The 12,224-nt window shown below is 39.5% G+C and overlaps 1 protein-coding gene across 4 annotated transcripts in view; it reads left to right on the top strand.

The window, feature by feature from the left end:
• SLC10A7 (solute carrier family 10 member 7) overlaps window positions 1-12,224 on the top strand; it is a 255,660-nt gene that overhangs the window by 216,817 nt on the left and 26,619 nt on the right. For all 4 annotated transcript variants that reach the window (XM_073017660.1, XM_007999927.3, XM_073017661.1 and 1 more), the window contains 2 exons: window positions 616-667; window positions 9,664-9,737. In XM_073017660.1, coding sequence (XP_072873761.1) covers window positions 616-667; window positions 9,664-9,737 — 126 coding nt within the window. The remainder of the gene's footprint in view (window positions 1-615; window positions 668-9,663; window positions 9,738-12,224) is intronic.

The following is a 12,224-nucleotide window of genomic DNA, read 5'->3' as shown; positions in this document are numbered from 1 at the left end:
TACTGTTATTTCTAAGCATAATAACTTGGCTACATTGGTTAAAATATGAATATTTACATCATATTTTCTAATAAAATTTACCCAAAGTAATATCATTTCATTTTGAGAAGCAGCAGACTATAAAAGGCAGGAAACTGCTAAAGCTCAAAAAGCAACCTTTTGTTCTATTTATGCTATAATCCCAAAGACAACTGTTACTAATGTTGCAATATCAAAGAATCTTTTGTTATTCTAAAGTATATTATGTGCTACTGCATTTGTGATATTTGCTAGAAATAGTCATTGTATAAACCAGCTGTTTCTAAACTGACCACATTAAATAACCAAATCTTAAAGAGACTTTATGTTTTCCCTCAATAACAAAGACTGTGTCTGGGGATATTATCAGTAAGAACAGACTGAGTCCCACTAATTTGAATGATTATTTCAGTTTAGCAAGGCATGCTTGTTTGGTTTATTTGTTTGTTTTTCTTTTTTAGTTCCTATAAGTAAAGTAAGTAAACCTATAGATAAAACAAGTATAAGTAAACCTATAGATAAAACAAATATACCAATAAGTATGCTACAAATACTGCTTTCAGAGTGCTAATTTAGATTCAATCTTTTTTTCTTCAGTATTTTCTATCCAGCTGAGTTTTATGCTTTTAACTTTCATCTTTTCAACAAGGTAAGTGATTTGGTATCTCTTGTTATTAGTTTTCTAAATGAGGAATCGTGCTCTCTACCTGACTGCTATGCCACTACACACATTTATATTTTTTTCTCCTTTTACATATGTTTTTCTCCTGTCTCCCGGACCATTCTGCCTCCCTTCTGCCACCCTCAAATTGTAGACATTACAAAGGGTCTTTCCCTGGCCTTATCTTGTCTATCCACGTCGAGTGCTTAGGCAGGCCCCTCCATTCTACTGGCTTGAACTGTTAGCTTCATACTGATAATTTTCAAGTGTAAACCATCCATTGTAATGTTTTTCCTGAGTTTGAACCCTATTTTTGACTTACCATTTAGATATCTTTACTTGACTGTCTTAACAAGACCTTAGACTTAAGATATTCAAAATGGAGTTCATGTTTTTACCAAAAACTGCCTCTTTCTCTCTTATTTCTTTCCTTATTTTTAGTGAACCACCATCCTCAGAGTTACTCAAACTGAAATTCTTCACATCACTTTTTTTTAAATTTCTCGATCTGACTTCTGTAATATTTTTTCTGCTCCCAAAGCTACTTCCTTAATTCAGGCTCTTGTTGCCTGTTTCTCTCTAGGCTATTTCAGTGGATATCTTACCGATAATTAATTCCATTTCTACACCCAGCTTTTGTTATGCATTTCATAGTGCTTCCAATGACTAGATTTCAGATAATGGCTCTCTGGTTCAGATATCTTTAATGGTTATCCAGTGCCTATAGAATGAAGTTTATTTTGGGGGACAAGGTCCTCTAGTCTATTTTCCAGTCTCATGAACCACTACTAGTATTCATGCTGTCTAAGCTTTAGGTTGATGTAAAATCTTTGATGCTCCCTGGAAAGACCTCATGCTTTCTCATTTATGTCCCTTGCTTAGGCAGTCCCCATATCCAAATTAGTCTCCATGTCCTGGTTCCTCCTTCCTGTTCTTAAAAGCTTACCTCCAATGCAAACCTTTATTATACATTACAAATATTACTTGAACTTTTGGTTAGAGAAAGTTACCATAGGGAATGACACAAATAAGAGGTGATTTCTATCTTGCACTGATAACCCAAGTGTCCTCTGGGTGGTACAGTAAGCCAACCTGCATTCAGTTCAAAGAAGAAGGAAGCACTTCCCAAGAGAGTATAGAACAAGGATTCATGGAAATGATGGGACTTGACCTGAGCCATACAAAATGGCTAATTGTTCAGCAGTTAGAGATGCCAAGAGAGTTCTTCGTGGGAGAAGAAGCAATAATGCAAATGTGGACACATACAAAAATCAAGATATGGTGAGACAATAGGAATAGAGGAAGATTAGAAATAGTAGTAACTGGAAGGATAGGCTTGAACCAGATTGCAAAACCCATGAACACCAGGGGATAGCAATGAGTGACCACAAGGGAAAGAGCCTATGCTGTTTATAAGGCTTGGAAAAGTGTCAGAGCAGTGGATGGTACAGGCCTCACATTAGGCACTTGGTTCTCTCAGCACTTGGTATAGCACTAGGCTGATTGAAAAAGTCAATAAAAACTTATTGATTGATATAATTTGAAGCATTTTCCCAAGCTAGAGGTTGTGATTTATGAAGTAAGAGTAAAGCCTGGAGCCATTAAGTCACAGAGAAAATGTGACTTAATTGGGTAAGTCTGAAAGCAGGAGCTATTTTAAAGTTCTTTTTGTAAATGGCTTGTTATATCACCTAAGAAAAGACATTTGCCTTCAATGGCAGTTTGTTTGCTGGTGCTTGTGGCAAAAGTGATCATCAGAACCACTCCTCCTATCGAATGAAGTAGGATGCAGATCTCCTGTTAGTGACTAAAATTTTCTTGAAAAATAGAACACAGAGCAGCCACTACTGGGACTGCTAAAGGAGGCATGGGTGGCAGAGGTGTGACACCTAGTTGAACTGAAATTAAGAATTTACAGCACAGAGAAGACTGGACTTTCATAAGGATCTGTGATTTAAAAACCCTTCTTTTCTTTCTTATTCTGCATTCACCGAGGTTCTGTCAGGGTTTTTGTTTTGTTTTGTTTAGAGACAGGGGCTTGCTCTGTCGCCCAGGCTGGAATGCAGTGATGCCATCATAGCTTGCTACAGCCTCAAACTCGTGGGCTCAGGTGATCCTCCTGCCTCAGCCTCCTGAGTTAGCTGAGACTACACGCAAACACCACCATGCCTGGCTAACTTGTAATTTTTTGTAGAGACAAGCTCTTGCTATGTTGCCCAGACTGGTCTTAAACACCTGGCCTCAAGTGATTCTCCCACCTTGGCCTCTCCAAAGTGCTGGGACTATAGGCAGGATTCACCGCAACTAGCCATCTGTCAGGTTTTTGACTTCCTTGACTTACGGTCAAACCTGCACATTCTTTGATAAACGACAGCATATAGCTTGATCATTTCTCCCTCTCTGCACCCTCTTCCCGCCCTGTCCCCTGCCATAATCATCTACTAATGATTTCCTTCTAATTTGTCTGAAGCCTAAATTACTTCTCACGTAGCCTCATTCTCTGTTCTCAAATTCCTGGCTTGCCTGGAGAATTTCTGTACTTTTGTTTTGTTTTTTGAGGCATAAGCCACTGTGCCCAGCCCAAGAATTTCTATTCTTTAAAAAAAATCTGGCCGGGTGTGGTTGCTCATGCCTGTAATCCCAGCACTTTGGGACGCCAAGGTGGGCAGACCATGAGGTCAGGAGTTCGAAACCAGCCAGGCCAACTTGGCAAAATCCCATCTCTACTAAAAATACAAAAATTAGCTGGGCGTGATGGCATGCGCCTGTAGTCCCGGCTACTCTGGAGGCTGAGGCAGGAGAATCACTTGAACCTGGGAGTCGGAGGTTGCAGTGAGCTGAGATCATGCCACTGCACTCCAGCCTGGGTGACAGAGCAAGACTCCGTCTCAAAATAATAATAATAATAATAATAATAATAATAATAATAATGAGATGGGGCATTAGCTTTGCTAGCTTTGTAATACATTATTTTTTACTTTTCTCTGTCCCTTGCTAGGAAATGAGTTGATTCATCAAACCAAGAGTCAGCTATCCAATGACCTAACCATTCTGCAACTTTGGGAAACTGCAAATAAAAAAACAAAACAAAACAAACAAAAAACCACACATTGAAAAAGCTTAGAAAAGGAAAGCAGTAATTGGGCATCTTTTAAAAATATATAAAAAGTTAAAAAGTTTGGTAGGCTGATAACTAGAGTAACAGAAACCTTTATTGTCATTAGAGTGGCAAAAGAAACTGTTAGGAAAAGGAAGAAAACAAATATTTGTATATGTGTTTTAATTCTGATCAGTACATTTCCAGTCAGATATCTCAATCTGCCTTTCACTGTAGCCCTGGGAGAAGCAGGATGGGAGAGTGGGAAAGGGAAGCAGGGAAGGAAGGTGGGGATGATCATTAATGGTAAGTTTCCTTACCATTTCAGAGGAGGCAACTAAGCCTTGGCACCTGGGTAGCTTGTTTGGTGCCACTGAACTAATGACAGAAGAGGTCTTCTCTGAAAACTAGCAGAGACAAAACACAGGTACCGAGGTTAACAAAGGAGAGACTTCACATGGAAGTTTCCTCCTCTGAAAATAGTGGGCTTAGACAGAAGTATCTCAAAGGACCTTTTCTGCTCCACATTCTGTGATTCTACTAGTAAAACCTGACATGTTTTCCTCTGTGGGTACTGCAAAGGCAGGCAAAATAAACATTATGTGGAAAACACTGATTGAAAGCTTTGTAAGAGAGAATAAAAAGACCAGTTGGGAAGAAAAGGAAATAAACATCTCAAGAGAAGGCAAAGTGATCAAAAGAATCATTAAAAACAGGATAAAAAGAAAATCAATATTAAAAAGAGATAAGGTAGAGTTAGAAAATAAATAGTAATGTGATTCCTTTCAAGAATGTGAGCAGACACAATAGAGATGTTAATCAGTGAAAATAATTTTAGTCATTACTACTCAAATATAATGTACAGGACACTTGATTTTTCTGGGTCTTGTCATGACCTTGTACCATGAAGTCCCCCTTGACAGTATGTCTAAGCGTGGATTATTTACCAAGATAGCTGCTCTCACCCATTACATTTTGTAGTGTTTTTCATTTTAATATTTTGTTTCTCAAAAGGCAAACTTATGACCAAGATTTGGGGCAACCAACTTACCAGTTGTGTGACTTTAGGGGAGTTGTTTAACCTACTTGTGTTTCCAGTTCCCTTTTTGGAAAAAGCAGAGCAATAACACTATTTGTACGGCTTTTCTGAGAAGGAAGTAATACCGGCTGCAACATGCTTAGAAAAGTGCTCAATAATGCTTATGCTATGGTAATTTACCACCCTCCTGAACAGAGGGTTAAGTGAGCGTCTGCTCTATCAGCTTTCCCTGATGTACAGCACTCCGGTCCTACGTAGCTAGAGTACAAGTCAACCCTATTGAGGAGGAATATTGTTTTTAACCTTAAATGTTCCCTTTTTGTGCCTTAAGGTTCTAATCCTCCTTCCCACTGATGGACTTTTTGTCAATAAAACTGTAGAGCAGTGTTACTGAGAGCAGTGAGCCAGAAATCTCCCAGTGTGGCCCTAGCTTTAGTCTCTTTACCTGAAACAGAGGACAAGTAAGCATGTCTTGCAGATATCCTCTTTAGCCACATTGTGAATACTGCTCTAATGAGCAGTGGCCAGGGCCAGATTAATTCAGAGCCTCCTTGACCAGAGAGACTATGACATATTGGAAAAGTGCTATAACCTTGAAAAGAACAAGATATGAAGCCAAAGTTTACTAAAGGAAAAATATATTGCCAGACTCTAGGAAGAAAACTAAATGCATAAACCCAGATGCAGCCATGGATGATACAAACAAGGGCCACAAAAGACAAAGTTTTTGAAGTGCTCCTAGCACCACAAACGTTTCTGGACAACATCCCCCACCTAAGCCAGCTGATCACATTACATGTTCTACAATCACCGGAGGGCACTGACTCCTGCATGGAAATTTTTTTATTCCTTGTTAATTGACTGAAATTCATATTCTACAACCTGCCAATTTCAAACTTTTCTAATGTCTTTGATTCCCAGCCTTGGAATTAACTCCAAATAGGCTCACACTTTACAAAGAAAGTAAAATCTCTGACATAACTTGCCTCTGCTTGCCCGTTCTCTGCCTGAAAAATCTCCATATTTTTCACTCCTCGTGTTCACTTTTGTTTCCAATTCAGATATGATAGGAAATGCCCTGCTCCAGATAACCTCTTTATTCTTGGCTTCTCAGGTCTCTTTGGGGACCTGTGTTCATCAGGTATTTCTCTCTGCTGTGTCTTCATTCTCTCTTTATAGTCATGGTCAAATATCCTGTGACCCTTTTCTTCTCTTTGCCCAATTTCTTGAAAACACAGTCCTCACTACTCCAAACACGGTCCTTCTCATCACTCCAAACATAGTCCTTCTCACTGCTCCAGACTTAGTCCTTCTCACCACTCCAAACAGAGCCCTTCTCACCACTCCAAACAGAGTCCTTCTCATCACTCCAAATACAGTCCTTCTCACCACTCCAGACTCAGTCCTTCTCGCCACTCCACACACAGTCCTTCTCGCTGCTCCACACACAGTCCTTCTCGCCGCTCCACACACAGTCCTTCTCGCCGCTCCAGACTCAGTCCTTCTCGCCGCTCCAGACTCAGTCCTTCTCGCCGCTCCAGACTCAGTCCTTCTCGCCGCTCCAGACTCATCCTTCTCGCCGCTCCAGACTCATCCTTCTCGCCGCTCCAGACTCAGTCCTTCTCACCACTCCACACACAGTCCTTCTTGCCACTCCACACACAGTCCTTCTTGCCGCTCCAGACTCAGTCCTTCTCACCGCTCCAGACTCATCCTTCTCACCACTCCAGACTCAGTCCTTCTCGCCACTCCACACACAGTCCTTCTTGCCACTCCACACACAGTCCTTCTCGCCGCTCCAGACTCAGTCCTTCTCACTGCTGCAGACTCAGTCCTTCTCACTGCTCCACACACAATCCTTCTCACTGCTCCACACACAGTCCTTTTGACCGCTCCAAATTCAGTCCTTCTGACCGCTCCAAACTCATGCTTCTCACCACTCCAAACTCAGTCCTTCTCACCACTCCAAACTCAGTCCTTCTCACCAGTCCAAACACAGTCCTCACCATCCAAACACAGTCCTTCTCACCACTCCAAACAGTTCTTCTCACCACTCCAAACACAGTCCTTCTCACTACTACAAACACAGTCCTTCTCACCACTCCAGACTCAGTCCTTCTCACCACTCCAGACTCAGTCCTTCTTACCACTCCAGACTCAGTCCTTCTCACCACCCCAGACTCAGCCCTTCTCACCACTCCAGACTCAGTCCTTCTCACCACTCCAGACTCAGTCCTTCTCACCACTCCACAGTGCTTTTCGCTGCTCCAAACAGTTCTCACCACTCCAAACACAGTCCTTCTCACCACTCCAAACATAGTCCTTCTCGGTATTCCAGACTCAGTTCTTCTCACCACTCCAGACTCAGTCCTTCTCACTACTGCAAACACAGTCCTTCTTACCAATACAAACTCAGTCCTTCTCACCACTACAAATTCAGTATACATCAGCATCAACTCCTTGGCCTCCTTCCCAGGGCTGACTGAGCCTCCTCTTTAATTCTCTGTTTCCTTAATGCTCCTCTCAGTTCCATATGCTCAAAGTTTCTAATTTCTCTTTGATTCTTCTCTCTCAAAGCAATAATATCAATATCCCCTAGCTTGTGTTCGACATATACATTGTTCCACATTCTTAACAAGCATTGGCATTTATCCCCACAATTGATCCTAAGAGTCAGAGAGTCTTATACTCATTCTACATATGAGCAAAAGGATGGCCTGGAATTAAAATCCGGCATGTTTGCTCCAAAAGCCTGCACTGTTGATCTGTTGGGAGGTACTATTGCACAGAAGTTAACAGAAATCCTTTTCATCCTGTCTGCATGTCTCTTTCCACCGTCTCCTGTCCTCACTATGATTCTTTAGGCCCTTAGAGCTCCCTGCTTCCTGCCCAGCCTCACCATCTTCAGTCTTATACCCTGCTGTGTGATCACTGCTCCTTAAGAATTGATCCACTCATATCATTCTACTGTCCCAAGTCCTCAGCAGTTTCACTTATCCCATCATATCAACTCAGTACTCCTAATCATAAGCCAGTGTCCCTGCATACAAGTCAGCCTGAAGAATCTGTTCTTTGCCAACTGCCCCCTCTACTCCCGTACTGCAGTCTCACTGTCCCCTATCTAAAACACACATCTGCACATGTCTAAATCTATTCTTTAAGGCTCAGCTCAATTGTTATTTTTTCCCAGAAGGTTATTTGTGCTCTATCATCATCTCCTACTTTCCCTGCCAAGCTAGAGGTGATCCTTCTCTTTCAGCCGCAAAGCACTCTGTTTCTCTCTCCTCTCCTCTTTCTCATATATATCTGTAGTGCTTTCATCTCTCAGCCCGTGCATTTACGGAACCTTATGGAACTCCTTCCCCATTAGGCCTACTGTGAGGAATAAAGGGATGAAGAAATATGAAAGCCATGTAGTGCAATGTTTAAAAAACAAGAATGGTATTACAATATCAATATGAGAATAAAATGTAGAAACAATAAGCCAGTGTTATTATACTCAATAAGAGTATATGATATGCATCCATGGGGAATCCTCAACTGAAGTGAAACACCAAAAATTCAGTTTGAAAGTTATCAAGAAAGAGCTTAGAAGTAAGACTGGTTAGGAAGCAGAAACATGCATGCCTTTTCAGAAGAGAGACCAAAGGCCATTTTAAATATTCTCTAGACACAGGCACAGGGGATGAGGAAGCACGGGGGTGGGGGGAGGGGGGGCGTGGAGCTCTTCTCTCCTCCTGTGAATGTACAACAAGAAAAACAGGATGCGGGATCTATTTAGGGAAGAGTTTTTTTCCCATGGGATGAGATTACTAAGGGAAATGATTGGGTCTCTTTCATTAGGGAGCCTTAAAAATCAGGTACATTGTTATATTTGCAACTGTATACATGGAGTCAGTTTCTAGAGCATTTTTCCATTTGCTAACTCTTCTGTCAAAGTTCAGAGCAGGGAATGAATAGACTCTATATAGTCAAATCCTGATATCCTGACTCCACAGCAAAGAATAGTTTCTAAAATATAAGGGCACAATCATAACAATGACATTTTTAACTTTTTTGGCTTTCTAAACCCTTATTATCTAAAACAGGAAATCTGATTATGACATCCAATTCCAAGGACTCACTCCCCTAAATGTTTAACATAGTATATAACAATAGTAGAATATAGTAATTAAGAACAGGCCTAGGAACTGGACTCTATTTGAATCCTGGCTCTGTCACTTACTACCATGGGCCCTGAGTATGTTATACACTTCTGTGTACCTCAGTTTTCTCCTCTGTAAATAGGAACATTGTATCACTTGCCTTTTGGGGTTGTTGCTTTTACATGTAAAGACATTAGAGAAGTACCTGATACATGATACTGCTCAAAAAATGATAATTTGTTTTTACTAAAATATATAATGTTAAATGTTTGTTCATACCATGTATTTCTTAAGTGTATGTTTGCTGCCAAAAGGATGTGTTGCTCCTTGAAAGAAGCATTTTTAGAGATACATTAATCCTTTCAAGCCACTGGGTAAACATCAAGTAGTAACCTAGAAACTTAGAGTTCCTTGTTGCATTATTTTTATAATCAGTCCTGCTCCAGGGGCTGATTATATACGTGATCTTAGGTGACCTCCACCACACATTTTTACAACTGTTCTCCTTTTCATGGATAAATGACTCAGAAGTGGTTCTCTAAAAAGAAATTCAGACACTTCTGTACACTTGGGTGTAGAATTACCACTGTCACCAGGATTGATCAAAGGGATGTTAACATAAAGGTAGGTACTACATTTGATTTTAGATGTGTTAAATTGGCTTTTTATAAAAGTATTTGTCAAAATCTTTTTTTGCCCCTAGGAATAATTCGGGTTTCACACCAGCAGACACAGTGGCTATCATTTTCTGTTCTACACACAAATCCCTCACATTGGGTAAGTGATTCACAGAGTTAAAAACCATATATTACCCTCATATAGTTACATCTTATGATTTTGAAATTCAAAGAACTCTTCAAATTAAACAGAATGGGATATTGTCCACACTGTTAGATACGGAACAGTAGCAAAGTGAGGGTGGGTCATAGATTTGAAATTCCGTTATTTGAACAAATCTCTGTGGGCCAAAATTAATACTGTAAAACTTAGCTTAATTTATAATCATGTTTTCAATTCTCATAAAAGATTATCAATGTAGAATGTTAACATCAGAGGAGGGGTGGAGATGCTGTGGAAACTACTTCTAAATAGGGAATTGGCAAAAACTTTGCTTTGGCAGGCCCTAGAATTGTCCCCAGAAAAGACTAACTTATTTTCCAGCAGCTCAGAGCAAGGTGGAAATAATGTTATTACTCTAATTTGATATTGACATTAGTTTGATGCTCATTTCTGAATGTTATTTCTGTAAAGAAACAATATAGTTATCATTAACTCAATCTGATTAGCACTAAAAGTGAAATAAGTATTTATTTAATGGACAAAAATGGATTAAGAAGAAAAGTGCTATTTTCTACTTAGCTTTATCCAATTAGTGGCATTATCCCAATAACCTGTTAGACATCCAGAATCTATGTTTTTAGTCATTAAAAGTCATTAAGTAATCAGAAGCTTTATTGAAATATACATCAGTCAAAAACTCCTTGGGGTGGTGGGCATGTTATGGCAAAAACTCATATCAAAAATTTCTCTACATTTTGGCACAAGTCACTTAAGAGAATGAAGAATCATTACGTTGTTCTTAGTCTGCTTATGTTAAGGAAATTCAGTCTGTGAACTAGAAAATGAAGACATTTCATAATGTTTTTATTAATCCCAAACATATTTGTCTGCTGGTCTGCTGTCAGTCTTACCAAGCTTGGAAAATTATTTCGAAATGGGACAAACCCTTAGGAGCAGTTGTTATTGAGAGCTTCAGCTTATTTGAATAAATTATATATTTTTTTTGTATTTGTGTAGCTATAATCATCATTAGATTGAAGTTGAAACAGTCTTAAAAGCCGTATTCCAATCCTAATTTTGTGACCCTGGACAAAGCAGTTAACTTCCCTGAAGCTTAGCCTTTTCATCTGTAGAAGGGGCAGAATAACATTCATTTTGTAAGGCTGTTGTAAAGATTCAGGTTTAAATTTGCTAACAGGTAGTCAATAAATGACAAGATGTGTGCAATAATCATACTGTAAATAGATTGCTGTGGACTACATGAGAGAGCCCATCTAATAGCTTGCTGTGCTGCCTGGCACTTGGTGAGTACTCTATAAGGTGTAGCTATTCTTATTGATTATTAATAACTATGTTAGTTACAACTATGTTACCACTCCCAAGGTTCTAGTCTCCTGACCCCTGTCTTGTAGATTTTCATGAAACAAGTGTATTTTAGTTGTTGACTTCAAAGAAATCATCTTACACTTCTTTCCCATGTGTGTTATTGTCAGGTACTGTCTGTTGTCTCAGGTCTTCTAAAACCTGAGGGACTTTTACAAAGTTAGTGAGTCCAGATGCAGGTGCTGCCAGACTCCTCAGATACACAGAGTGCAGGGATCGAATGAGCCTGTATCCTTAAAGCATAGGCTGAAACCATTCCCACATTTCTGCAATGGGCTTGCAAACCTGACCCACTTTTTTTTTTTTTTTTTTTTTCTATTCAGAAGATTGTTCTTATTTTTCTTTCTTTCTTTTTTTTTTTTTACTTTAAGTTCTGGATACTTCTAATGACTTGCTTTTGTCAGGAAAACCAAAAAGGGTTTTCTCTGTTTCTCTGTTCTGTGCTAGAGCTGATTGTGCTGAACAAAGAGCAAAACGCATACCCAAGAAGCATACAGCGGTGTGATCAGTGTGCTTTTCTATAAGGGTTTTTTGTCTTTTTATTTTTCTTAATCCTAAAGTCATATTTTTCTGTCCTTTTTACTCTCCAAAAGCTAATTTTCAAGCAAACAGATAGGTGCTATGAAGTAGTTGTTTTGCTAAAAAGGCTTGGGTTAAATTGGATTTCTGTTTGCTTTTGTAGTGTTCTACCATGAAGTAGATCCTCCAATAAGATGCTGTACTAGTGTAGTATCTATGTAATCCTTAGCTACTTTCATAACATGATAGACATAGGCTGTCTTGGAATTATAAGACATAAATACTCATCCTGGCTCTTCCACTGATACTTTCCTGGGCCTCAGTTTCCTTGGTTCTAAAATTAGGTAATTTTACTTCCAACTCTAATATTTTGTCATCACTTGATAATATTTGGCTTCTGTCTTGCAGTCTCTTACATAGTATTTGTGAAAATGCCCTCTTTGCTGCTTCAGATCTCAGACGGATCACCCCTATTTCCCCATACAGCAAGGGATGTTTAGATGCTAATGTTAGAATGTTCTTGGTAAGCACTATAAATGTACTGTATCCATTTTCACAACATCCAATGCATGTGACCCTCTA

This window comes from Chlorocebus sabaeus, chromosome 7 (genome assembly GCF_047675955.1).
Source record: "Chlorocebus sabaeus isolate Y175 chromosome 7, mChlSab1.0.hap1, whole genome shotgun sequence".
In the NCBI taxonomy this organism is placed as follows: domain Eukaryota; kingdom Metazoa; phylum Chordata; class Mammalia; order Primates; family Cercopithecidae; genus Chlorocebus; species Chlorocebus sabaeus.
The sequence above is the reverse complement of the archived record's forward strand: the minus strand, read 5'-3'. Positions and strand labels throughout refer to the sequence as shown.